Consider the following 25203-nt stretch of genomic DNA (forward strand, 5'->3'; position numbering starts at 1 on the left):
TGCATTTTAGAAGAGCGGTATGTGCCCCAGGAATGTCTGTTGTGGGCCTCAAGGTTGCAAACTCTGGAAAAACCCACACCTGGTTAATCAATAATCAGAAGGAACCTTTTGCTGGACCACTGAAACTGCTTGTAACAAGTTTTCTTTAAGGGACATGTCTAATGTATAAATAAGGGGGAAAAGTTTGAGGTCGTTTGACTCTTTTTGGACTCTCCCTCTGGATACATCTTGCAGTCCCCACGGGCAGACGGAAGATTTGGCCACCGGAAGCCTGCCGCTGTACCACTCGAGAGCCACACTCAGCTTTGGTAATTATCAAGGGTTGGAGGTGTTTTACTAACCTTATTTGGCCACCGGAAGCCTGCCGCTGTACCACTCGAGAGCCACACTCAGCTTTGGTAATTATCAAGGGTTGGGGGTGTTTTACTAACCTTTTGCGGACGTGTGTAAGTGCTTGAGACTAAGTAAAGTTTAGCTTTAAGTGAAAGCACCTTTGCATTGTCCTGTTTGTGCCAGCCATCTACTGGTCGGATGGCCGTGTCTCCCCTGATTTATGTCCTGACACCACCTCGCACAGAGTAAAAGTTACCAAGAGCTGTGGGTTGAAAGAACCCCGGGTAACAGTCCCAGGGGTTCGGAAAGCTGACATATTCAGTGGTGATTGTCTCCTCAGTATTGTGTGGGTGTTTTGGAGCTTTCTTCTTCTTTCCCATCAGCTGGCCATGGGGATTTGCGTTGATGTTTTGGCACCATCACTACTTCTCTCTGGGGGTGGTTTCCAGTCTTTTTCTGTGGCAATGATCTGTCACACCAGCTTAGATTTACAGCTCTGAGCATACCACAGCCTTTGTGTTGCATATTCTGGCTTCCATATTTTATTTTGGTAGAGTTGGAAAATGGCAAGTAGGAAAGTGGGTTTGAAAGCTCTGGCTGATACTTTGAGAGACTTTTTCAGTGAAAAATTGAAGTTGTAATTAGCCATTTGGAGGGCAAACTGCAGTACATTAACTCCTGTGGTGGCAGGCTGACAGCACCCTGAGTGGGTGAAAAATACTAGACAGAGCAGATAATAGTGCTGCCCAGCTTCCTTTCGAATACATTTTCAAAGGAAAAGAAAACTAAAATAATGATTGCTGAGGAAAAACATCAGTGAAAAGAACGTACAGTCAGCATTCTACAGAATGGAAAGTGACCTTTTAGGTTCTATATTCCCTTTAAATTGCAGGGTTTGTTAAATCCCAATGACATGTCACTGCTGCCATCTATTAGCAAGCACTAGAACTGCGATATCCAATAGTAATATTACTAACAGCAAAGGCAGAGGAGGACTTGAAACCCTTTCAGGCTTTCAGAGCAGCAGCAGCTCTGATAGAAGGTTGAAAGGACAGGAATTCATCAGCTCAAAGACTGATCCGACAAAGTGGGTATTCACCCACGAAAGCTTATGCTCCAATACGTCTGTTAGTCTATAAGGTGCCACAGGACTCTTTGCCACTTTTACAGATCCAGACTAACACGGCCACCCTTCTGGTACTAAATACAAAACAGACATTTTAAAAAGTAAAGAAAAAGCAAAAAGATTTTTTTCCATCCTTCTTTCTCAAGATCAAACTGGCAACTGATCTCCAGACAAATCACATGGGCAAACTAATAGACATTATGCCTTACATATATTTCATTGATGTCTTAAACGTGTTATGATCAGAGATGGTGTATTCTATGAGTTGTATGTCACATACATATCATCTTAATAGAAGGATAATGAAACAAACAATTGACTGCATTTTGAATTCTCCCAGACAAAGCACTACGAGAGCTGCAAACCCAGGAAAGAAAGCCACTGCCAATGAGTAGATGCAGACTGCCGGGTGATAAACCCTACTGGGGGCATCGTCTTGCACCCACCCTGTGGCATACATCCCAGGAGCATCAGCTCCTCGAGATGTTGCAGCCAAAAATTACATCACAAGTTTAGTCAGTTAGTGCTTCTCCAGCTCTCTAATATTATTCCTGAAAGAATAGCTCAGCTGGTACTAATTTTGGAAATAATGCAATTAAATAATGGGGCACCATTTCCAAAAGGTAAATACTGGTTTAGGTAGAAATGTACCAGTGCTGTGACTCCGGGTCCGCTGAACAGCACAAGCCTCAGTTTGGGAAAAGGTAACACAAATCTAGTCCTTCGGGATATTGATTTTCCTCCCTAAGAATCCCCGTTAGGTATATTGATCAATGGCCATTAGGCCTGGTGATTATTTATTATTGTAATTTAAATTTATCACCTCTTTAAGATATTATCATTTCTTGTACAAAGCCATAAATGTACCCAGCATTTTACATAAGTAATGTCCCAAAGAACTTACATTCTAAGGCCCAGGTCATTTCCTGTACCTTCCTGTATGCAGCCTCAAATAAATACACCTGGCACAGAGGTATTCCACAGGGTGGAGACAGCACCTTTTCCCCTGGGCACTCTGTGGATGTCACTGCAGTTGCCTTTGAAGTCACTGTACCAACAGTCACGCATTCATGCAGCTTGTCTCCCTACCTCCCCCTCCGGCCCACCCCTACTGCTACGGATGGAGCACCTGCCTGGGGAATGCAGGAGGCTCTTATCCACTCCTGTGTTCAACATGACCTCCCCCTGTCACAGTGTAACCCCGCTGGTACCAATGCAGTCTGGTCCATATGAGCCCACAGAGGGCTGGCATTGTGTGGCCCTAAAAAGGTGCAAACAGGTAGAATATAATGACCAATGATGTGTGGTTGTAGATCGAATGTTTTGCAGAATAGATAGGCTTCCTGAAATAATATTTTATTAGAGGGGGAGAAGTCAGGATTCCTGTGCGTAGGTTGCCTAATATTTGTCAGTCTAATAGCTCTTCAGTCTGTTGTTTTGAAGAGCTCTAGGACCCTCCAAGGTCTGTGACATTTGGCAGGAGGGTAGTCCTAAGGTCAGGGAGGTGTCTTTTCTGGGCCCCATGCAAATCTGTTCAGATTTGGCCAAATTACACCCCTTCAGCTTCTTGCCTCAGCATTCCACACAGAGCTGAACCTCCCAGGCCCCCTCATCCTCCTGCTGTTGCTGCCCTAGACTCAGTAAATGACCAACTTTTGTGTTGTGGGGGAAAAAACCTTTTGTCGTGTCCAGGTTAGCATTTAAAAAAGTTAATTGGCAATAATTTAACCTGAACTACAGTAAGGCCACACACGCTAGTGTAGACATATCCTATGTGGATATGTATGGACCAAAAGGCATTTCCCCATCAAAATACCCTTTGGCCAAAGGGAAGTATACAGGATTGGAAACTAGGAGTTCTAGATTCACCACTTCATCTAACTGATGTCAATTCTGTGCCCTTTACAACCCAGCCCTAGTGTGAGGCTACACAAGATGGGAGACCCCAGCTTTCTAATGTGGTAGTCTCAAGTGCCATCCACTTAGCTACAGAGTTTCAGAAAGGGTCTTTCAAATCTATGCGTTTTAGTATGCTGGCAAGAAATTGGGTCCAAGCATGCATATGTAGCCCACTATTTAACTGTGTAGTGGCTAATCCACAGAAGATAACAGCTTTCTGCTGCTGCTAGCTAATGTGGTTAATCGTTTAGCTCAAATGGTAGAGATCTGTGCTGCAGTGAACTTTACTCAAACCCCGCTGATGATGCAAGCGGAGGAGGATTATTACAGTTGCACATGATAGAATGTGTTTTCTTTTTTTAAAAAAAATGAGGACATTATATACAACAACTCCCACATCTATGTTGTCTGAGTTGCAAAGTCAGTCAAATCAAGACATGCCAATATTATAGTTTTCCATGCAACTTTAAGTCTGTCCTTTTGTGCATATGCATTATGATACAGTTTGCAAGCCCTCCTTGAGCTTACTGAAAAAACTGACATTTCCAGCAACACTTTCTGAGGAATTTCTTACAACAGTTCAGCTCATTTGCTGGAAATACGGGAAAGGCTGACATCTTGTGGAATGAATCACTTCTTCACATGACAAGGTTGCTGCAGTGTGACAGAAATTCGAAATAAATGTTGGTGAATGGAACATTTAGTAAGCACTCAGGAAGTTAGGCAGCTAGAGAACATCTGCTCGATGTGCAGCAGTGATCAGAAAAGCAAACAGAGATGTCAGGATATATGAAGAATGGGGTAGAATATAGTGAAAATATTATGATGCTGCCATGGAAGTCACCCGGAGTACTGTTTCAGTTCTAGTCCCCTAACCCCAAAAAAGGATTTACCAATCATAAAAAGGGTTACATAAGTGATTTAGACTTCACAGCCATTTGGAATTCAAATGAACGTTCACAAGAACAGTCTCGCACAGCAAGGTATAACACGATCTAAAGGCTGGAAGTTGAAACTAGACAAATTCAGACTGGAAATAAGGCGTAGATTTTTAACGGTGAGAGTAATTAATCATTGGAACAATTTACCAAGGGTCGTGGTGGTTTGTCCATCACTGATGATTTTTAAATCAGTATTGGATATATTCTAAATGATCTGCTCCAGGAATGATTTTGAGGTGGTTTCTATGGTCTGTGCTATACATGAAGTCAGACAAGATGATCATGTCTCTTCTGGCCTTGGAATCTGTGAAGAACTTTTTACAGTCACTGACCAACTCTACTACCGCAAATGAGCAAGCAGAGGTCTCAGTCCCTCTCCTGGTGCATATAATGCCTCTTCCAGACCCCTATCAGCCTGTCCAGTAACACAGTGGGTTCTGCAGCTCCCCAGACAGTAGTACTGCTATTCAAAAATAAATTCTTCTGAGGGAGGGGTCGAGCCTGATTCCAAAGCTGATGAATGCTCACTGACATATCCCAAAAGCCTGAAACACTAAAAGTCTTTGACTTCTGTCAGAACTGAAGAAAAGTGCTCTAAATAAAGAGTTCTTCTTGTGAGAAAAACCTAACCCTGGCTGTAAAAATTCTAACTGCAATGGCCAAAAACAAAGATCCCACTGATAGACCGGACTTCTGAAAGCCCTGCCCTGCAGCATACTCGGTGGAGGCATAGACTGTTCACTCAAGCTGCCATACTACTGTATGAGAAAGCTCAAATGTTGGAAAACTAAACGTGATCACAAAACCTAACAGTCCCTGCCACTGTGCAGTCATTTAGTTAAAGGAATGTTGAAACTGATCCTATCCAGGACATGAATTTAAAGCTTCAGTGACTTCCTTGGAGAGTTGGAGGGAAAGTAAAAGCTATTTATACTAAATAGGCAAGTGAGTTGAAGTCTCTGAATGGAAATTACAACGTACTGTTAAAAGGTGGTAAAAATGCACTACAACAGGATGAATGAAAACCCATTCCAAATAAAAACACTTGCTTATAGCTATATACTACTATAAAAAACCCCTCAAATGTTGGAAAAACTAAATGTGACCACAAAACCTAACAGTCTCCTGTGGATAAAATCCCCAGATCTTTTTCTTTGTGGAAAAAATCCTGGCTAAGTTACTAAACTTAAACTTTGAAGATCTACTATACCTTAAAAAATGTTAATGACTCTGTTCACAAATGAATTTCACAAGCAACTCTGGGGGAACCACAATAGTAACAGTTTCCAACGTTACAGAGTGTGATAGAGCCTTCTGGGAGACAGGAACTAATAAAAGAACATTTACGCCAAGGAGGGAAAACAATGATCTTTTCTGGGTTAAGTGCACAGAGCAGGAGGATAGAATTTCTCATAGTGACAGGACAGGAGGAAGGATGATTTTGTCGTTACAGTGCTGGGGTTGCAACTGATTACTGCAATGTACCCAGAGCTCCCGGAGTTGATGAGGTAGAGACAGGGGGAAGTAAACGGGCTGTGTTCTGGGGTTCCTTGGAGATTTGGATCTGAGACGGGGGTGGGACATTTGAAGTGTTGTGCCTGACGTAAGAGTAAGATCCCAGGTGCTGGGTGAGCATTTAGGTGTTAACTCTGGGTAGAGCAAAAGGCTGGATGCAGAGCTGGAGAGTATTAGATAAACTATTGCAGAAGGGCCCAGGACAAGTTAACTAAATCTACTGATTTTCAAAGCTATCCCTAAATTAAAGGCAGAGACCTTGGCTCATTTATGATGTCAGATGTCTATACTATTTGATTGAGTGGTATTTTACTCTTTTCCTGGAGATCAAATTATAAAGGTTAAAAGATTCTCTGACTTCGGTCTACAAGATTGTGTGTTGGTAGCATTTACAAATTGGCGGGTGGTTAAGAAGATCTTCAATTAAGGTATAAGAGATCTTCTTAGTTTTAGAGGACATAAAACTCCAACTTTTATGGGCTGTACTGTCTCCAAAGAAAGATTAAAATAGCTGCTTCCAGATGAGAAAGATCGAAGGATATAGGATTTAGACATTTGGGCTAGATATTTGAAAAATCATGAATGAGTCATTGTGGCTGTTAGTATGTGAGTGAGTGAAAAGACTATTACTTTAAAGGCTGCAGTTACTCCAGCAAGATACAGTTGGTGCGGGCTGGGAAGAGGGCCAGTTACACCTACCTGTTTCACTGGCTATCCCAGCTCCAACTCTGGTATAAGTTAGAACTGCTTAGAGGCTATCCTAATTTACACCCGCTGGCTATGGTGGTCCTGCACGCATAGACAATCAGCAGAATGCCACCACAGACACATCTCCTTCAACACAGAGGTGGGGGAAGTCGGTGTAGGAACTGCCCACATCACTTTACACCAGTAGAGAGCTCTTCTCCACTGGGGGAATTCTGAGCTGGCCAGATTACCTCCCTTTCTGCCACCGATGTCACACAGAGTGGCTGGAGCGGAAATAGTGAACCTGGCCTCTGCTCACCTGCCTATGCAAATTTGCACAACTAGTTACTAGGCATTTGTTGTGTCCCCATTTGGCAGGGCAGCTTGAGTAACATGTCCTCTCAGGAATGAGCTGTGAACACGTCACAGACCAGCGTCTCAGGTGCGCCTGAGCTGCACACGAGGAGGGGAGCATAGCTGGCTTTCTGCTACCTTTGTACACCCCCCTACCCTAGTGCTGAGGGCAGCAGGGGCCAGTTCAGCTGCCAGTCCAAGTTAGGGTAGCTTCAGGGCAGTGGCAGTAGTGGCTTCCAATTGATCACTCTAATATAGGCCTCATGTTGTTATAAGCTTGTTTTTCCCAGGAAACGTTCATTCACGTGTTCCTCCGTCAAGAAGAAAATTCAGCAAACTCTTAGTTTAAAAAAAGAAACGAGAAAAGCCCTTAGACTCTCTCACTAATTAATTAAATAAAAAAACCAAGTGAGTAAAAGCAAAGGACAATAAAATCCATGGCACCCCATTACGTATGAATTACAGAACAGTCACACCTCAGCCTCCCTCTTGTTTGCCTCCTGTTTCCCTTGTATCCTTGCTTTTCCCACCCCTGACACCCTTACTTGTCCTTCACAGATGAACAGCAGCATACCTTTAAGGTACTGGGCACAGTTCTGGGCAGTCTCCGCTTCTCTCCTCCGTCTACCGCCTGGGGCCTGGGCTGCTGCTGCAGGGGAAGGGGTTCACCTCAGGCACAGCTCATAGGGCAGTATAAGAAGGTGGTTCCTCTCTCCTCAGATGCTTAGCAGGTGGCTTTAGTGGCAGCAGATTTCAGGCTGCTTTGGGCTAGGCTACACATGCAACAGCTTCTCCCTGTCTGTCAGACAAGCGTCACTATGCCCACCCTGGGAATGTGCCAGGCACACGCAGCATGCTGCTTCCTCCTCCTCTTCTTCTGCCTTTATCACCTTTGAGTCTTCCCTGTCTGCAGCCACAGGTGTGGGTCAGCCACCTATGAAGGTGGAGACAGCACAGAAAGTCATCAGCTTGAATGTGTGCTGTACCGTGAAAGGCAGTTCTGTGAGAGGGCTGGCTCAGCTCATGTCAAACACAAAGCTAGTGTAGAGGGCCCAATTTGGCTGTCATTTACACCGGTATAAACCCAGAGCAATGCCAGGGGATTCAGTTGAGTTACTCTGCTTTTACTTCAGTGTAACTCAGAACAGATTTTGGCCATGAATTAAAACAGGGGGCAAAGCAAGTGCCATTCTTTATTATGTGATTGACCCAGCAAGATGCAGCGTGATCCTGTGAGATGCTGAGTGCTCTCAGCACACGCAGAGTTCAGCAGGCGTTGAGGGTGCTCAGTACCTTGCTGTACTGAGCCTGATAGCAAATTCATTGTCTACAGCTGTACTTCATTTTGTCTTACGATGGATTATTACTGTTATGTATATTACAGTAGCACCTCTCAGCCCCAGCTGGTATCAAAGGCCCCCATTATGCTAGGTACTCTCCAAATTTATGCAGAGCATCTCTGCCCCAAGGAGAGTACAAACTAAATAGACAAGGCAGATAAAGGGCGGGAGAGGAATCACAAGCACAGAGAGGGGAAGCGAGTTGCAGAGGCTCTTCTGATGGCACCTGATTAACAGCTGAAGTTCTCCTCCTCACCCCCATCCACACTCCTGGCTTTAGGGACGAGGTGCAGTCGGAGGAAGTTCTCTTTTAAATAGTCATGTGTTTAACTAAAAGAAGGTTGAGGGGAGATATGATTGCTCTCTATAAATATATCAGAGGGATAAATACCGGAGAGGGAGAGAAATTATTTAAGCTCAGTACCAATGTGGACACAAGAACAAATGGATATAAACTGACCACAAGGAAATTTAGACTTGAAAATAGACGAAGGTTTCTAACCATCAGAGGAGTGAAGTTTTGGAATAGCCTTCCAAGGGAAGCAGTGGGGGCAAAAGATCTATCTGGCTTTAAGATTAAACTCGATAAGTTTATGGAGGAGATGGTATGATGGGATAACATGGTTTTGGTAATTAAATATTCATGGTAAATAGGCCCAATGGCCTGTGATGCGATATTAGATGGGATGGGATCTGAGTTACCCAGGAAAGAATTTTCTGTAGTATCTGACTGATGAATCTTGCCCATATGCTCAGGGTTTAGCTGATCGCCATATTTGGGGTCGGGAAGGAATTTTCCTCCAGGGCAGATTGGAAGAGGCCCTGGAGGTTTTTCGCCTTCCTCTGTAGCATGGGGCACAGGTCACTTGCTGGAGGATTCTCTGCTCCTTGAAGTCTTTAAACCACGATTTGAGGACTTCAATAGTCAGACACAGGTGAGAGGTTTTTTTGCAGGAGTGGGTGGGTGAGATTCTGTGGCCTGCATTGTGCAGGAGGTCAGACTAGATGATCATAATGGTCCCTTCTGACCTTAGTATCTATGAATCTATGAATCTATGTTGCATTTTAAGGTTAATCTTACACATACCAAAAGAGAGATCAATTGTTTGGTTACCAAGTGAACCACAGTAGAGAGGAAGAGGCTGGTGGGTGTTTCTGCAGGGCAAAGGCTGATCCTGAGCTAGCACTCTTTTTGAAGTGCTCTGCCACTTCCTTTGTAGGAATAGAACAGCGGTTCTCAAACAGTGGGTCAGGACACCGAAGTGCGTCATGACCCCATTTTAATGGGGTCATCAGAGCTGGCGTTAGACTTGCTGGGGTCCAGGGCCAAAGCCCAAGCCCGAGAGCTTCAGTCCTGGGCAGTGGGGCCCAGGGTTATAGGGAAGCCCTTAGGCTTCAGCTTTGCCCCCCCCCCCACACCCAGAGGAGTGGGGCTCAGGTGTTGGCTTTGGCCCCCCAACCTGGGCAGCTGGGCTTGGGCAGGCTCACACTTCGATCCCCGTCCTGGGGTCATGTAGTAATTGTTGTTGTCAGAAGGGGGTCATGAGGCAATGAAGTTAGAGAACCCCTGGAATAGAAGGATGATCTTCCCAGAGGACCGTGCGCTTGATGTGCTCTTGAATCTGCTTTGTTGTGTATAGATCTTTTAATATTACCACCAAGCATTAATAGGTCTAATATCTAAGTAGACTCTTGACATCTACTGTCCCTAGTTAGGAGGGACTATCCCTATATAGTATATGAGCAAATCCGTTCCTGATTTTTCTACTATAAAGGTTCACCTGGTGCTGCAGATCTCAGACTTTCAGACCCAGTGTATCACATCTAAAACTCAAAGTACTTGGTGCACTAAATTTGTGATTTTAATACTTAGCAGTTATAATAGATTTTTATCCTGACACTGTACTTTAAAAAAAACCAACACATCCCAACTGATTGCAGCCCGCATCCCACTAGCGGTATATGCATGCTGATTGGAGAACAGCTGAGCTAATGCGTTTTAATTGTGGGGAGAGTTAACAGGCAATGTATCTATGTGTGCTCACAACAATAGTTAATCAAAGCTTTGGAATGTTATCCACTATATTTTATTACATAAAAAAGGTCTTCACTGTCGTCTCTATTGAGGCAACTGAAATAAAAATCTGGGGGTTTTAACAGAGAAAAACAGGAGAGTGTAAGAACTGGTCTTTTGTTGATATTTCTGTTTGGAGTGAACATGTATTCTGAGCAGAGGTAGAACCAGTGTGTGACATTTTAACTACGAAGACCTTGGAAGGAAATAAATAAACAAAATGCCAATTGCTTGTTTCACATTTTCTTTATTGACTGCCACTGACTGAGTTCTCAGATTGTGTGTCAGATATCATTAGAACAGTTGGAGCTATATTAGAATTACAGCAAGATTAAGAAAGATGGTATGCTACATGCAGGCTGGGAAGAGCTCGGTAGGGATTTGAAGCCTCAGCACAATGATGGACCCCCCCAAAGGGTCTACAGAGACATTGGAAAGACATGCTTGTCCTTGCATCAGTTGGCACTAAAGGAAGATGACACTGCAGTGGTGTAAACAGATACACTTAAAGACTTTGCTGAAAAAAATGTTGCAATTCCGAAACATTACACACTGTTGTTCTCGCTTTTGTCCTAAGAAACTCATGGCACATTCATTGCAAGTGCACAGTCTCTCTGGGTTTTTTCCACAGTAATCAGCTTAGCTCTGATTTTAATTTCTTTAGGCTAGAGCAGGTCTGCCGGGCTTTTCACCGCACAAGGCTTGTGCTAATGAAGGGTGTGTTGGGAGCTAATGTTAGTTGTGCACTTATTCATATTTGGTAGATGTTACCAAATCCTGTACAGTTTAAAGACCTTTTCAGCAAATACATCAGTTTGGCAGCACACTTGTTTCATGTCACCTGACATCATAATGTTTAGGCTTAAGCTTCAAAGTCCACTAGCTGCTCACCCAGCCCCTCAGTCATCCAAGAAAAATTTAAAACAAAAAATAACCCCATCTAGATATTCACTGATACCTATGTAATGACTCTGTGAATGAGGCCTGCGAACGGTGACAGATGCCTGGATGCTTCATCAGCAGGATCAGCCTAGGAAGAAGGAGCCGAGGCAGGCTTCTCCTCTCGGGATACAGGAATGGGTCTCTCGCTGTAGCTGGTGTCCATGTTGGACTGGACTTTGGGGCCAGAGAAAGTCAGCATGCCATCAGCAGACAGGGAGCAGGTGATGGCAGATTGGTCCACGTTGGAAGGCAGGCGGTATCTGCGGTGGAATTCACGGGAAATGTAGCCATAGTCGTCCTGACAACAGACAGAGGGAACAGATGGCGCGGTCAGAAACAGTGCCTGGTGTGACTTTAGGCACACCCCATAGCATGTTTTAATCTACATCACCGGAGTGTGACTCCATGTTTACACTGAATTCCAAACAGTTATTTCAAAGCCACATTTGGCTCAGAATGAGATCACGGTCTCAGGCACAGCTATGAATGTATATGCATTTTATTCTACACTACAATTTATTAGGGACAAATCCTGCCTTGGCTGATATCCTGTGCAATAACACTCAGGCCAACTGAGCTACAAAGTGTGTCAATCAGAGCAGAATTTGGCCCTTACCACACGATGCTGGGCATGACTGTCAGCAGTGCTGAGCACCTGCAGCTCCCATTTTTTTCAGTTGAAGCTGTAGGTGCTCAGCGCTCTGAAAATGAATGCCTATATTTCAGAATGTTGGAAACATCATTGAATGGAACAAGAGGCTGTAATCCTGGCTCCTCTGATGCTGTTGGCTGAAAGAATGAGAAATAAAAAGAAAGATTGACATTAAAGTGTCTTTTTTCTCCCTTTATGGTAAAGTAGTCTGAAATATATATATATATATAAAACAAATACTGCTTGGGCTCTGAAGTTTTGTTTTCCCAACAAGTGTCTTCATGGATAAGAAGAGTTTGTGCCCCCTCCTCTCTCCCGCCACTGGTGTTATTATTATTCACATTTCAATCCTTGCTTGAATTTCCATGTCATATTTGGTCAGTTTGCAAGCCTTAGGCCCTTTGTTCTTTTGGTTTTGTCTGTTTTGCTCTACTCCTCCAACCAAGCATATGAAAACTCAGCTTTCCACAAGTAATCCTGGATTATGGAAACTCAGTCATTCTTTGACAGCTTCAAATAACATTCTTTTTCTAGTCAGACATTATTACTGAACAGTGCACATTGTCATCTGACTGTTATGGAGCTTGATGATTGAAAATAAACAACAGAGACATTTTCTCATTATTATAAGAAATCCAGTTTGATTTTTGCCAGAGCCGGGAACCTACATTTAGTGAATTTAGGTTTAACCTTTGAAAAATAATTCTGGAAAAAGTAGAGAACAGTATCCTTCCCAGTTGTACTTCCCCAATTTATACATAAGCAAATATTGGTAGGAAATTCACCCAGCTCTACAATTAACTTATATAACATATATATGGAACACCTTAAAGTCAGAAAGAGAAAAGAGCAGGATAATTCCCCTCCAAAGTTGCATGCTTTTTATGCTTACCTGTCTCTCATTGTGCTTGCCATGGATTTCCACAAAGTCATCCATAATCTTCACACTCAGATCTTCAGGAGAGAAGTGTTTTACATCCAGGAAGATTGTAAACTTTTCCCGGTCAGACCTCACCTGCAATTAATATAGTAATAAAATAAAACAATAATTTGTTGATTTAAAAACAAAGTAGTTCTCAGTCTCATCCTGAGCATGATTGTCTCAGAAGTGATTTAAGAAGGCTAGAGAATGGTTATGGGCCTGATCCAAAGCCCACTGAAGTCAATAGAGTTCTCCATTAATGTAAATGCGCTTTGGCTAAGGCCCTGAAATTGCAAGATTGGTAGAATTCTAAGACATCCTTATTGCTCCTTGAGTTTGCATCCCTTCACACTGCTCTCATTGTGTCACTCTATCACTCGATTATTTTTCAGAATCTATCATTAGAGATTTATTGGACATTTGGGTTGTGCTCAGCAGCTAGCGGTGAAATTATATCAGTTATGTAGCTTCACCTATTTTGTTAAGCTCGCACCTTTGCTTTTTACTCTGTCTTTTAAACCACACTTTCTCTGTTAAGCTGCATGGATTCAGGAAGAAAGTGTGATCTGCAGTTTTGTGGCCTGGCTTGTAAGTCTAATAAAGTTCTTGCAGCTCTAGCTCTGCTGGGCTTCTGGTAGATTTTTGGAGGAAACCTCAGGAAGGTTAGTAGAATGCAGAAAGAACAAACATCTGCGCTCGCTTTGACATTTCAGATCCGACTGTTTTGAATACAGCCCAACATACAAAATGTTCATTTTGCATATAGTCTTTGGAGGACTCTTCTTGGGATTTCCACTGTGGGATTATAACACAGAAGTCATGAGATGGTGAAAAAAAGAAAAGAAAGGAGATTGTTCATGCTCAAGATTGAATTTATACCTGGAGTCCCATCCCCAACAAAAGTAAGCTTAATATGAATGTTCATGTAACAGAGGAAGCTTTGTTTTTTCCCCAGCACATGGCAAACTGCTGTCAGGGTCTTAAAGTAATCTTTTTATAGTATTGTAAAAATACTATAGGTCAAATCTTTTTCTTAAAGGGAAAAAATTATTTCCTTTGCTAAGATTTCCTGTGATAATTTTCTGTGATGGTCAGGTGGGCTTAGTATCTTGCAGGAAACCTGCTAGTTTTCCTGCACCTGTTCACATCAGAGCTAAATTACATAGTCTAATTGAATCAAGGAAAGTAGCAGGTGGTTGTTACTATTAATGAACTGGCAACAGAGGTAAATGGTATTCAGTAAAGGAGTCTTACCTCTGAAATGCCTGATTCCAGAATGGTGCGGAAGAGAGAGTGCCTGTAATAAGGGCTGATGGTGGAAGAGAACAAAGGCAGGAGATCATAATCGAAAAGACCCTCTCCAAAATACTGGTCAAACAAACGGCTTGGAAATAAGGGTCCAAGAGCTCGTTTGAACCAGGGGTGCTGGATGGTAATGTCCATGTTTTCTGCTGCTGCAAGTTCGACGGTAGAGAGAAGACAGTGCAGTCTCTGGGGACAGTGATGTCTTTGCTGGACTGCACAGTGGAGACTCAGAAAGCCTCCCTCTTTATATACTACTTTCACAGAATAAACGCATTAGTGGGATTTCTCTGGAAAGACATGATCTCATGATGAAGGCAAACTGGTCAGCAGAAATGCAGAGACTGACCTGAGAATGACAGTCTGGTTAGAATCAGTGCCAGATATCTGTGGACAGTAGCTACTCTCCAGTATGCTATGCTATCTGGGGCTACCTCTACCCAGAGAGAAAACAGGCTGTAACCCTGAACTTAGACAAGCAATTCAATCAGGACTTTTAAATTGAATTTCTAGTGGAAATTTTCTAAAGGTGTCTATAGTTACTCTAGCTAGCTTTGATCTAGCTAGATCAGAGCCAGCTCAGGTATACCTACACATGCTGCAATCATACTTCCCAACTCCCAGAGTAGACATCCCTTATGTGTATTCAGCGGGACTTGTTTTTTGCCATTAGCTTTATGGGTATTGGTGTGTGTATTCAATATGAGAACTGGTTGGATAATTGTGAACATTTTTCTTTCGTTTTGTTTCTTTATTTAGGGTGCACACATTTCTAAGGAGCCTTGTGGTATTAAATTAGACTGTTTGCAGGACAGAACATTTTAATCTTTGAGGGCATTTGTGCACCTCAGTCCCTCCTAATCTGTGCCTTTGGCACACAGTAGTGCAGTCTCCTGAGGGTTGTAAACTTTAGTCTAATTCAGGTTACATACTTCACCAGTGGCAGAGTGAAGCAGCGCCTTCAGGCAGTGTATCACCTACTAAGCCCTGGTCTACACTAGGACTTTAGGTCGAATTTAGCAGCATTAAATCGATGTAAACCTGCACCCGTCCACACGATGAAGCCCTTTATTTCGACTTAAAGGGCTCTTAAAATCGATTTCTGTACTCCACCCCTGACAAGTGGATTAGCGCTTAAATCGGCCTTGCCGGGTCGAATTTGGGGTACTGTGGCACAATTCGACGGTATTGGCCTCCGGGAGCTATCCCAGAGTGCTCCATTGTGACCGCTCTGGACAGCACTCTCAACTCAGATGCACTGGCCAGGTAGACAGGAAAAGAACTGCGAACTCTTGAATCTCATTTCCTGTTTGGCCAGTGTGGCAAGCCGCAGGTGACCATGCAGAGCTCATCAGCAGAGATGACTATGATGGAGTCCCAGAATTGCAAAAGAGCTCCAGCATGGACTGAACGGGAGGTACGGGATCTGATCGCTGTATGAGGAGAGGAATCCGTGCTATCAGAACTCCGTTCCAGTTTTCAAAATGCCAAAACCTTTGTCAAAATCTCCCAGAGCATGAAGGACAGAGGCCATAACAGGGATCCGAAGCAGTGCCGCATGAAACTTAAGGAGCTGAGGCAAGCCTACCAGAAAACCAGAGGGGCGAATGGCCGCTCCGGGTCAGAGCCCCAAACATGCCGCTTCTATGATGAGCTGCATGCCATTTTAGGGGTTTCAGCCACCACTACCCCAGCCGTGTTGTTTGACTCCTTCAATGGAGATGGAGGCAACACGGAAGCAGGTTTTGGGGACGAAGAAGATGATGATGATGATGATGAGGTTGTAGATAGCTCACAGCAAGCAAGCGGAGAAACCAGTTTTCCCGACAGCCAGGAACTGTTTCTCACCCTGGACCTGGAGCCAGTACCCACCGAACCCACCCAAGGCTGCCTCCTGGACCCGGCAGGCGGAGAAGGGACCTCCGGTGAGTGTACCTTTTAAAATACTATACATGATTTAAAAGCAAGCACGTGAAAGGATTACTTTGCCCTGGCATTTGCGGCTCTCCTGGATGTACTCCCAAAGTCTTTGCAAAAGGTTTCTGGGGAGGGCAGCCTTATTGCGTCCTTCATGGTAGGACACTTTACCACTCCAGGCCAGTAACACGTACTCGGGAATCATTGTACAACAAAGCATTGCAGTGTATGTTTGCTGGCGTTCAAACAACATCCGTTCTTTATCTCTCTGTGTTATCCTCAGGAGAGTGAGATATCATTCATGGTCTCCTGGTTGAAATAGGGTGCTTTTCTTCAGGGGACACTCAGAGGAGCCCGTTCCTGCTGAGCTGTTTGCCTGCGGCTGAACAGAAATGTTCCCCGCTGTTAGCCACGGGGAGGGGAGAGGCTTGAGGGGGTAGCCACGTGGTGGGGGGAGGCAAAATGCGACCTTGTAACGAAAGCACATGTGCTATGTATGTAATGTTAACAGCAAGGTTTACCCTGAAAGAGTGTAGCCACTGTTTTATAAAATGTGTCTTTTTAAATACCGCTGTCCCTTTTTTTTTCTCCACCAGCTGCATGTGTTTCAAGGATCACAGGATCTTCTCCTTCCCAGAGGCTAGTGAAGATTAGAAAGAAAAAAAAACGCACTCGTGATGAAATGTTCTCTGAGCTCATGCAGCCCTCCCACACTGACAGAGCACAGATGAATGCGTGGAGGCAAATAATGTCAGAGTGCAGGAAAGCACAAAATGACCGGGAGGAGAGGTGGCGGGCTGAAGAGAGTAAGTGGCGGGATGAAGACAGGGCTGAAGCTCAAATGTGGCGGCAGCATGATGAGAGGAGGCAGGATTCAATGCTGAGGCTGCTGGAGGACCAAACCAGTATGCTCCAGTGTATGGTTGAGCTGCAGCAAAGGCAGCTGGTGCACAGACTGCCACTACAGCCCCTGTGAAACCAACCGCCCTCCTCCCCAAGTTCCATAGCCTCCACACCCAGACGCCCAAGAACGCGGTGAGGGGGCCACCGGCCAACCAGCCACTCCACCACAGAGGATTGCTCAAAAAAAAAAGAAGGCTGGCATTCAATAAATTTTAAAGTTGTAAACTTTTAAATTGCTGTGTGGCATTTTCCTTCCCTCCTCCACCACCCCTCCTGGGCTACCTTGGTAGTCGTCCCCCTATTTGTGTGATGAATGAATAAAGAATGCATGAATGTGAAGCTACAATGACTTTATTGCCTCTGCAAGCAATGATCGAAGGGAGGAGAGGAGGGTGGTTAGCTTGCAGGGAAGTAGAGTGAACCAAGGGGCGGGGGGTTTCATCAAGGACAAACAAAGAGAACTTTCACACCGTAGCCTGGCCAGTCATTAAACTGGTTTTCAAAGTTTCTCTGATGCGTACCGCGCCCTCCTGTGCTCTTCTAACCGCCCTGGTGTCTGGCTGCGAGTAACCAGCAGCCAGGCGATTTGCCTCAACCTCCCACCCCGCCATAAACGTCTCCCCCTTACTCTCACAGATATTGTGGAGCACACAGCAAGCAGTAATAACAGTGGGAATATTGGTTTCGCTGAGGTCTAACCGAGTCAGTAAACTGCGCCAGCGTGCCTTTAAACGTCCAAATGCACATTCTACCACCATTCTGCACTTGCTCAGCCTGTAGTTGAACAGCTCCTGACTACTGTCCAGGCTGCCTGTGTACAGCTTCATGAGCCATGGCATTAAGGGGTAGGATGGGTCCCCAAGGATACATATAGGCATTTCAACGTCCCCAACAGTTATTTTCTGGTCTGGGAATAAAGTCCCTTCCTACAGCTTTTGAAACAGACCAGAGTTCCTGAAGATGCGAGCGTCATTACCTTTTCCGGCCATCCCACGTTGATGTTGATGAAACGTCCCTTGTGATCCACCAGAGCTTGCAGCACTATTGAAAAGTACCCCTTGCGGTTTAGGTACTCGCCGGCTTGGTGCTCCGGTGCCAAGATAGGGATATGGGTTCCGTCTATGGCCCCACCACAGTTAGGGAATCCCATTGCAGCAAAGCCATCCACTATGACCTGCAAATTTCCCAGGGTCACTACCCTTGATATCAGCAGGTCTTTGATTGCGTGGGCTACTTGCATCACAGCAGCCCCCACAGTAGATTTGCCCACTTCAAATTGATTCCCGACTGACCGGTAGCTGTCTGGCGTTGCAAGCTTCCACAGGGCTATCGCCACTCGCTTCTCAACTGTGAGGGCTGCTCTCATCTTGGTATTCATGCGCTTCAGGGCAGGGGAAAGCAAGTCACAAAGTTCCATGAAAGTGCCCTTACGCATGTGAAAGTTTCGCAGCCACTGGGAATCGTCCCAGACCTGCAACACTATGCGGTCCCACCAGTCTGTGCTTGTTTCCCGAGCCCAGAATCGGCGTTCCACAGCATGAACCTGCCCCATTAGCACCATGATGCATGCATTGGCAGGGCCCATGCTTTCAGAGAAATCTGTGTCCATGTCCTGATCACTCACGCGACCGCGCTGACGTCGCCTCCTCACCCGGTATCACTCTGCCAGGTTCTGGTGCTGCATATACTGCTGGATAATGCGTGTGGTGTTTAATGTGCTCCTAATTGCCAAAGTGAGCTGAGCGGCCTCCATGCTTGCCTTGGTATGGCATCCGCACAGAAAAAAGGCGCGGAACGATTGTCTGCCGTTGCTCTGACGGAGGGAGGGGCGACTGACGACATGTCTTACAGGGTTGGCTTCAGGGAGCTAAAATCAACAAAGGGGGTGGCTTTACATCAAGGAGTATTTCAGGCAGGACTTCACGGAGGGTTCCAATAAGAAATGGTGCACCTAAGTAATTGTTCTTATTGGAACAAGGAGGTTAGCCTGGCCTCTGATTGATACATGGCTAGATTTACCTCGCTGCACCTTGTCTGTGAGTGACTGCAGTGTGACCTAGAGGAATGAGTCCCCTAGACGGGGGGGTTGGGGGGAGCAAATGAGTACAAAACAAATCTGGTCTATTTCTTGTTTTGATCCACTCCATCTATCTTTTACATCTTTGGCTGGCAGCAGACGGTGCAGAAGGACTGCATGCCATCCACATCTCATGGCTGCCCGGCAGAAGATGATACAATAGGACTGCTAGCAATCCGTATCGCCTGCCTGCTCACCATAAGACAGTTCAATAGGACTGACTGCAGGACTAAAGAGAATGACCTGGTCAAGTCACTCCAAATTTAGTCCCTGCGCCCATGTCTGCCCAGGCACTCCTGGCCGACGTGGCCAGGAGCACCTCGGACATGACGATGACGGCTACCAGTCGTACTGTACCGTCTGCTGCCACAAGGCAAGGGGTTGCTGCTACTGTGTAGCAATGCAGTACCGCGTCTGCCAGCACCCAGGAGACATACGGTGACAGTGAGCTGAGCGGGCTCCATGCTTGCCGTGGTATGGCGTCTGCACAGGTAACTCAGGAAAAAAGGCGCGAAACGATTGTTTGCCCTTGCTTTCACGGAGAGAGGGAGGGAACGGGGGCCTGACGATATGTACCCAGAACCACCCACGACAATATTTTAGCCCCATCAGGCATTGGGATCTCAACCCAGAATTCCAATGGGCAGCGGAGACTGCGGGAACTGTGGGATAGCTACCCACAGTGCCACGCTCCGGAAGTCGACTCTAGCCTCGGTACTGTGGAAGCACTCCGCCGAGTTAATGCACTTAATGCACTTAGAGCATTTTCTGTGGGGACACACACACTTGAATATATAAAACTGATTTCTAAAAAACCGACTTCTATAAATTCGACCTACTTCCGTAGTGTAGACATACCCTAAGTGAAATCAATGAGATTTGTGGGTGCTCATATAAAGAGTTAAGCTTCATCTTCATTGCAGAAAGAAGTGTGGTTTCTTACACTGACAGGTTTCAGAGTAACAGCCGTGTTAGTCTGTATTCGCAAAAAGAAAAGGATGTAGCTCACGAAAGCTCATGCTCAAATAAATTGGTTAGTCTCTAAGCTGCCACAAGTACTCCTTTTCTTTTTGTTCTTACACTGAGTTGCTGTAAATGTAGCTAGCCCAAGCCAACCCTCTAGCCCCACCTGGAGCTGACCTCCACTATCTGCATCAGGGTTAAAACAACAGTGCCTTGTCTGTCCACTATGAGTTTACAGCAAGATAGCTATCTCATTGCAAAAATGCTCCCTTTATTTGCAGTGAAGACCTAGCCTGTTTTGTAAAATATTGGAACCAATCCAAAACATAGTCCTCAACCAGACCTTTTTTTTTTTTTTTTTTTTTTAGTTTTAGATCTTTTCTAACGTAAGCAGGGTCTGAATGAGCTCTCCCCTGACATCTAGTGATGAGCTGGGAGAAAAGTCTAGATGCACAACATGGTGGAGCTGCTTTTCTAAAATGATCACTTTTGGCTGGTGTTGGGTTACAAATCCCTTTAGTATTGAGTGCAGAGGTAATGAAATGTTGTTATATTTACTGTGTGAGTAAAGGGCAGCAGAACTGTACTTTGCTTGCCCTGATTGAGGGGGTCACTCTAAAATGAACCTCACTCGCTAAGCAGGGATAGGGATGCCATCTCCCAGTGGAAATGAGAGGGGTTGGGGATAGGTGTTTCTACTTGGTGGTGTGGACTCTGCTGAAAGAATCCTAGGCACCATTTTACTTTCCCCTCCCCAGTGTTTAAGGACAGAGCTGATTAGGCTCAACGGAGAGTCATTTTTTCTATTCAGTGATGACCAGAGCTGGGCCACTGATAAGCAGATCTAGGGGCTATGCCTTAGACCTGGTGTAGGGACAGTGGTTAAATGAAAGACAATGCAGAGGCGGTACTGGCAGTGAGGTTTCCTGCTACCCAGTGAAATCAGGAAAAGCTGACATCACTAAAGACCTGGATTAAGCAGTGAAACCTCAGAACATGGCATTGCAGAAGTGGCAGTGAGCGTCCAACCGCAGCAGCGTGTGACCAGTGGCAGCAGAGGCCGTGGCAAACAGCCAGTTGTAGAGGTGCACAGCAACCACACAGACATTGCTCAACGTCCCCCCTCCTTTCTTGGGTGGGAGGTGAACCCCTGTGAATGCACCTCTGAGTCTTCACTAATCAAGGACAGCCAGCTGTGAGTGGGGTGTAGTGGAGGGAGTGGAGAGTGATGTGATAAAGGGACATTCGTTCTTCAGACTTTCCCACTGCAAGGTGGGAAACAGGCAAAGGACACTGCCCAACGCACTGTGGGGTCGCGTTTGCCTATGGTTACATGCTTTTGAATGTGGTTGTTGTGTTTTCCCAAATGTACGTGTGGTTCCCTTTCCCTTTTAATAAAAGCTTATCTTTTGTTATACACAGACTCAGTGCTTACAAGTGGGAAAGTATTGCCTCTTAGAGACACCTGGGTTAGTGTTATGTTTTCCCAGATTACTGGGTGGAGGCTTTAGCCAGTTCTGTGTCATATTGTTAAGAGGAACCCCTAGATAATGAACCCAACCCTTGTTGCTGCCAAGTTCCACTTGACTTGGCAGAAGGGTTACCCTAGTAAGAAGGTACCGTAAAGTGTGTGTCACTTCACACACTTGCCTTTACCATCCCAGAAGGCCAGACTTTTCTAAATGTTACAGCTGCATCCCCAATACTTCCTCCTCCTCCTCCTCTCCCAGAACCTAGCTGACTTTTCCTCCCTTTTCCTTTTCCTCCTCCAAATTTTTATGTATTTGTATAGACCTTGTTTAGTAGTTTTGGTGCAGGAGTTTATGGAGAAGTGAACTGTTATACTTTTGAAATGAAAGAACAGTTGTGCAAATTACACAAAGCTTTCCTTTTTAAGAAATGGTTTCAGGCTATCTGTGATAGCAAAAAAACAAGTTAACATGCAGACAACAAAGGACAATAGACATATTATCCTAAAGGATAATCAAATGCATCTCAGTCTGATTCCTGTGTTCCTTCTGACAGTTTTGAGCTGGAGTGGAATGTCAGGCAATGGCTGTGAGGCAGCTGGTTATAGTTCCGGGTGTAAAAGCCTTCCCTCTACCAATCAGCACAGAGTTCTATATAGCCTCAGGAAGGTGTCTGGGGCTGGTTGTAGAGATATTGTCAGATAGTCCATATTCTTTGAGGTAGGGAATGATATGATGACTTTAAAAGCAGAAGGGGTCAATCAGACTCCCCTCAGTTAGCTCCCAGGCCTGCAATGGACTGCCTTAGCCAAAAAGCAAATGAAGTAGCAGACAGGGAGGAGGGAGGTCATGTCACCCCCGCCAATACCCAAAGGAATCAAGTTACCATCCCACAGTATACAGACAAATACATGTGAGTGAGGAGGATGACAGACAGGAAGGACACTCACCTTGACTCTGTGTGGGGAACAAAAGGCCACCCCAGTGAGGTGAGGGATCGATACTCCTCCCCTTCTCCCCCACCACCGAAAAGCTAAAGTTAGGCCACTGGAGTACCCAGACCCCAGCCTCCAAAGGGGTGGGGCACAGAAAGGAATTTGGCTGTGGGGGAGGTTTGAGGAATCTCCCTTGCCCACCTGCTGTCCTCTGCTGTTAAAAGCAGTACATGGTTGTGAGCCACTGCACAGCGAGGCAGCCCTAACAGCTTTTTCTCTTGGCCCAAAGAACTGTTATGTGAAATATTTTTTTTTTTGGGGGGGGGGGGACCTCCACCCATTGCTGCGGCAGCCAACCCCTTCAGGGACAAAGGGACACTAGACACACTCCCTAGAAGCCATGTGGGAGTGGGAAGGCCAGGGTTCAAGTTTACACCCAAAGGTTTCGGGGTGGCAAGGGTAAGAAAGGGTAGGCAAGAGCCCCATAGATTCTAAAGAGAGAAATTATATGGGCTAGTGGTGAAATGACTCTGTACGGATTGTTGAAGGATGTCGGCTGGCTTGCTAGCAAGAATGTTTATCATGTGAATAGCTGAAATGTGAAATTATGAAAGGCCATCCGTGGAATAAACCTGTCCAGAAAATAAGTCAGTAGGTTTCCCTAGAATGCCAGTCACGTCCCCTAGTTACCCCCACTTCTTTAGTGGGGAGATGTTTGTGGTGTAGTTGTAGCCGTGTCCGTTCCAGGATATTAGAGAGATGAGGTGGGTGAGGTAATATCTCTAATTGGACCAACTTCTCTTGGTGAGAGAGAGACAAGCTTGTCACCAACGGAAGTGGAGAGAGGAGACAGCTACGGCAATTTCCTGCAATATCCTTGAAAAACCTTATTGAGGTTAAGTATGCTTAGAGTCCAGTGTATTAAACACAAAGGTGATGTATTATTGTGGGCCTGGATGATCAAAGGTTTATACTGAACAATATGGCAGACAAGCCTGAACTTTTTGGACAATACACGTGAAGTGGATTTCCTGGGAAACTTCAAGGAGAAGCACAGGCAACACGAAGAGGGGGAATCAAGTGCCCCCTCCCCACCCCCCAGATTGGCTTGTTGGAGGCGAAGAGAGAGAGTGGCTCTGTCCTTCTCTCCCTGCGCCTCCTCCCCGCAACTCCCAGCACCTTTGGCTGCTCTCCCTGGCAGCTGGGCGGGGAGCAGGACAGAGCTGCTTTTTCCTGAGAGAGCCTGACTGGGAGGCAAGGCCCGCTCCCTGCCCAGCTCTGAAGGCAGTGCCCCCACCAGCAGCAGCACAGAAGTAAAGGTGACAATCCCACTACCCCCTTACAATAGCCCCCACCCATGATCTTTTGGGTTTGGACCCCCACGGTTACAACACCATGAAATTTCAGATGTAAACCTCTGAAACCATAAGACTGATGATTTTTAAAATCCTGTGACTGTGAAATTGACCAAAATGGCCTGTGAATTTGGTAGGGCCCTATGTATAATGGAAGGAGTCACAGATTCATGGGGGTGCTTGTTCTGAGCTAACAGCTGCTAAGAACTTATAACCACAGAAAACCCCCTTGGTGGGGTTTGAAGGACTAAAACCTACCGAGCCCTTCTTGGATTAGTGTGTAGTTTCTTTTACTGTTTTTTATTGTGTTTTCTCTATAATGGTTTCACCTTAAAAATAAAGGGGCTTGCTTAGAAAGGGCTGTGTGGTAATTTTTAACTGTTGGCAATTACACTAGTTCAGGGGTTCCCAAACTTGGTTCACGGCTTGTTCAGGGTAAGCCCCTGGTGGGCTGCAAAACACTTTGTTTACCTGAGCATCTGCAGGTACGGTCGCTCGCAGCTCCCAGTGGCCACGGTTCGCCGTTCCCTTAAAATGCTGTCCTGACTCAAGGCCATAAACAGTGATATTATGCAGGGGGCAGACATAGCTGCAGGAGCCAGTTGCATAAACACTATTGTCATTCTTTTGGAGTCCTTAAGTGTTTGCTAAACATTTCCCTCTGGAAGTGTTTGTCCTCCATCATATTTCTCTTTCATTAGGGAAAGAGTTTCCTGCATTGTTTCCCTGTCCTCTTGCCCCAAGCTGTCCTGTCTCTGAAACATGAGCCTTGTTTTGTGCTCTTCAAACCTTGTCTGTGTAGTCAGAGTCCTTGTTCACATCCAGGAACAGTTCTTCTCATTCCTGGACTGAAAGTCTGTGAGCCTTTTCACCACTGTGGATCTAACAGGCCTGTTGCCATAGCTGTTCTGGGACACTCATAGAGTTGAAGTGGCCACTGTAATGAGAGACGATGAAATAATAGCAACACTCATCTTCCTGCCACCTTTAAATATCAAGAAAGGCAATAACAGGTAACAATTTCCACTCAATGTTGAATTCCAGTGCCTCCCTACAAAGCACTTTTTCCATGGGCATATTATCAGAAGTCATGCTCCACAGTTACAAGAATAAAGGTGGGCAGGGAAGCATTAATGTGATCATAGGAGGAAGGGATTGCAGGCATGCGTTTTGATCACTTTCACAGGACCAACAAGTGTTACTTGTTGCAGGCAAATAGAAACCCCAGCCCATCCGAGGAAAGAAGTCAGCAGGAGCTGCTGGGTGCTCAGCACCTTTGAAAGTGAGGCCGCTTACTTAGCCCTGGTCTATACTACGGGGTTAAGTCGAATTTAGCCACGTTAGGTCGATTTTAAAATGAATGCGTCTACACAACCAACCCCATTCTGTCAACCTAAAGGGCTCTTTAAATCGACTTCTGTACTCCTCCCCAGCGAGGGGAGTAGCGCTAAAATCAACCTTTCTGGGTCGAATTTGGGGTAGTGCAGACGCAATTCG

At 45.3% G+C, this 25203-nt stretch overlaps 1 protein-coding gene and 1 long non-coding RNA gene across 2 annotated transcripts in view; one reads left to right on the forward strand and one right to left on the reverse strand.

Annotated features, from left to right (window-relative positions):
* Nucleotides 1-265: 265 nt before the first annotated feature.
* LOC119565228 overlaps nucleotides 266-25203 on the forward strand; it is a 35942-nt gene continuing 11004 nt past the window's right edge. Inside the window, exons 1-2 of the long non-coding RNA XR_005223870.1 lie at nucleotides 266-308; nucleotides 13499-13687. This is a non-coding gene — a long non-coding RNA (uncharacterized LOC119565228). The remainder of the gene's footprint in view (nucleotides 309-13498; nucleotides 13688-25203) is intronic.
* CRYAA (crystallin alpha A) lies at nucleotides 10511-14734 on the reverse strand. The gene is made up of 3 exons (XM_007064432.3): nucleotides 14040-14734; nucleotides 12756-12878; nucleotides 10511-11509 (listed from the first exon to the last, which is right to left on the reverse strand). Exons 1-3 carry the CDS (start codon nucleotides 14226-14228, stop codon nucleotides 11300-11302), a joined length of 522 nt encoding a protein of 173 aa, XP_007064494.1. The 5' UTR covers nucleotides 14229-14734; the 3' UTR covers nucleotides 10511-11299.

This window comes from Chelonia mydas, chromosome 1, assembly GCF_015237465.2.
Source record: "Chelonia mydas isolate rCheMyd1 chromosome 1, rCheMyd1.pri.v2, whole genome shotgun sequence".
Taxonomy (NCBI): Eukaryota; Metazoa; Chordata; order Testudines; family Cheloniidae; genus Chelonia; species Chelonia mydas.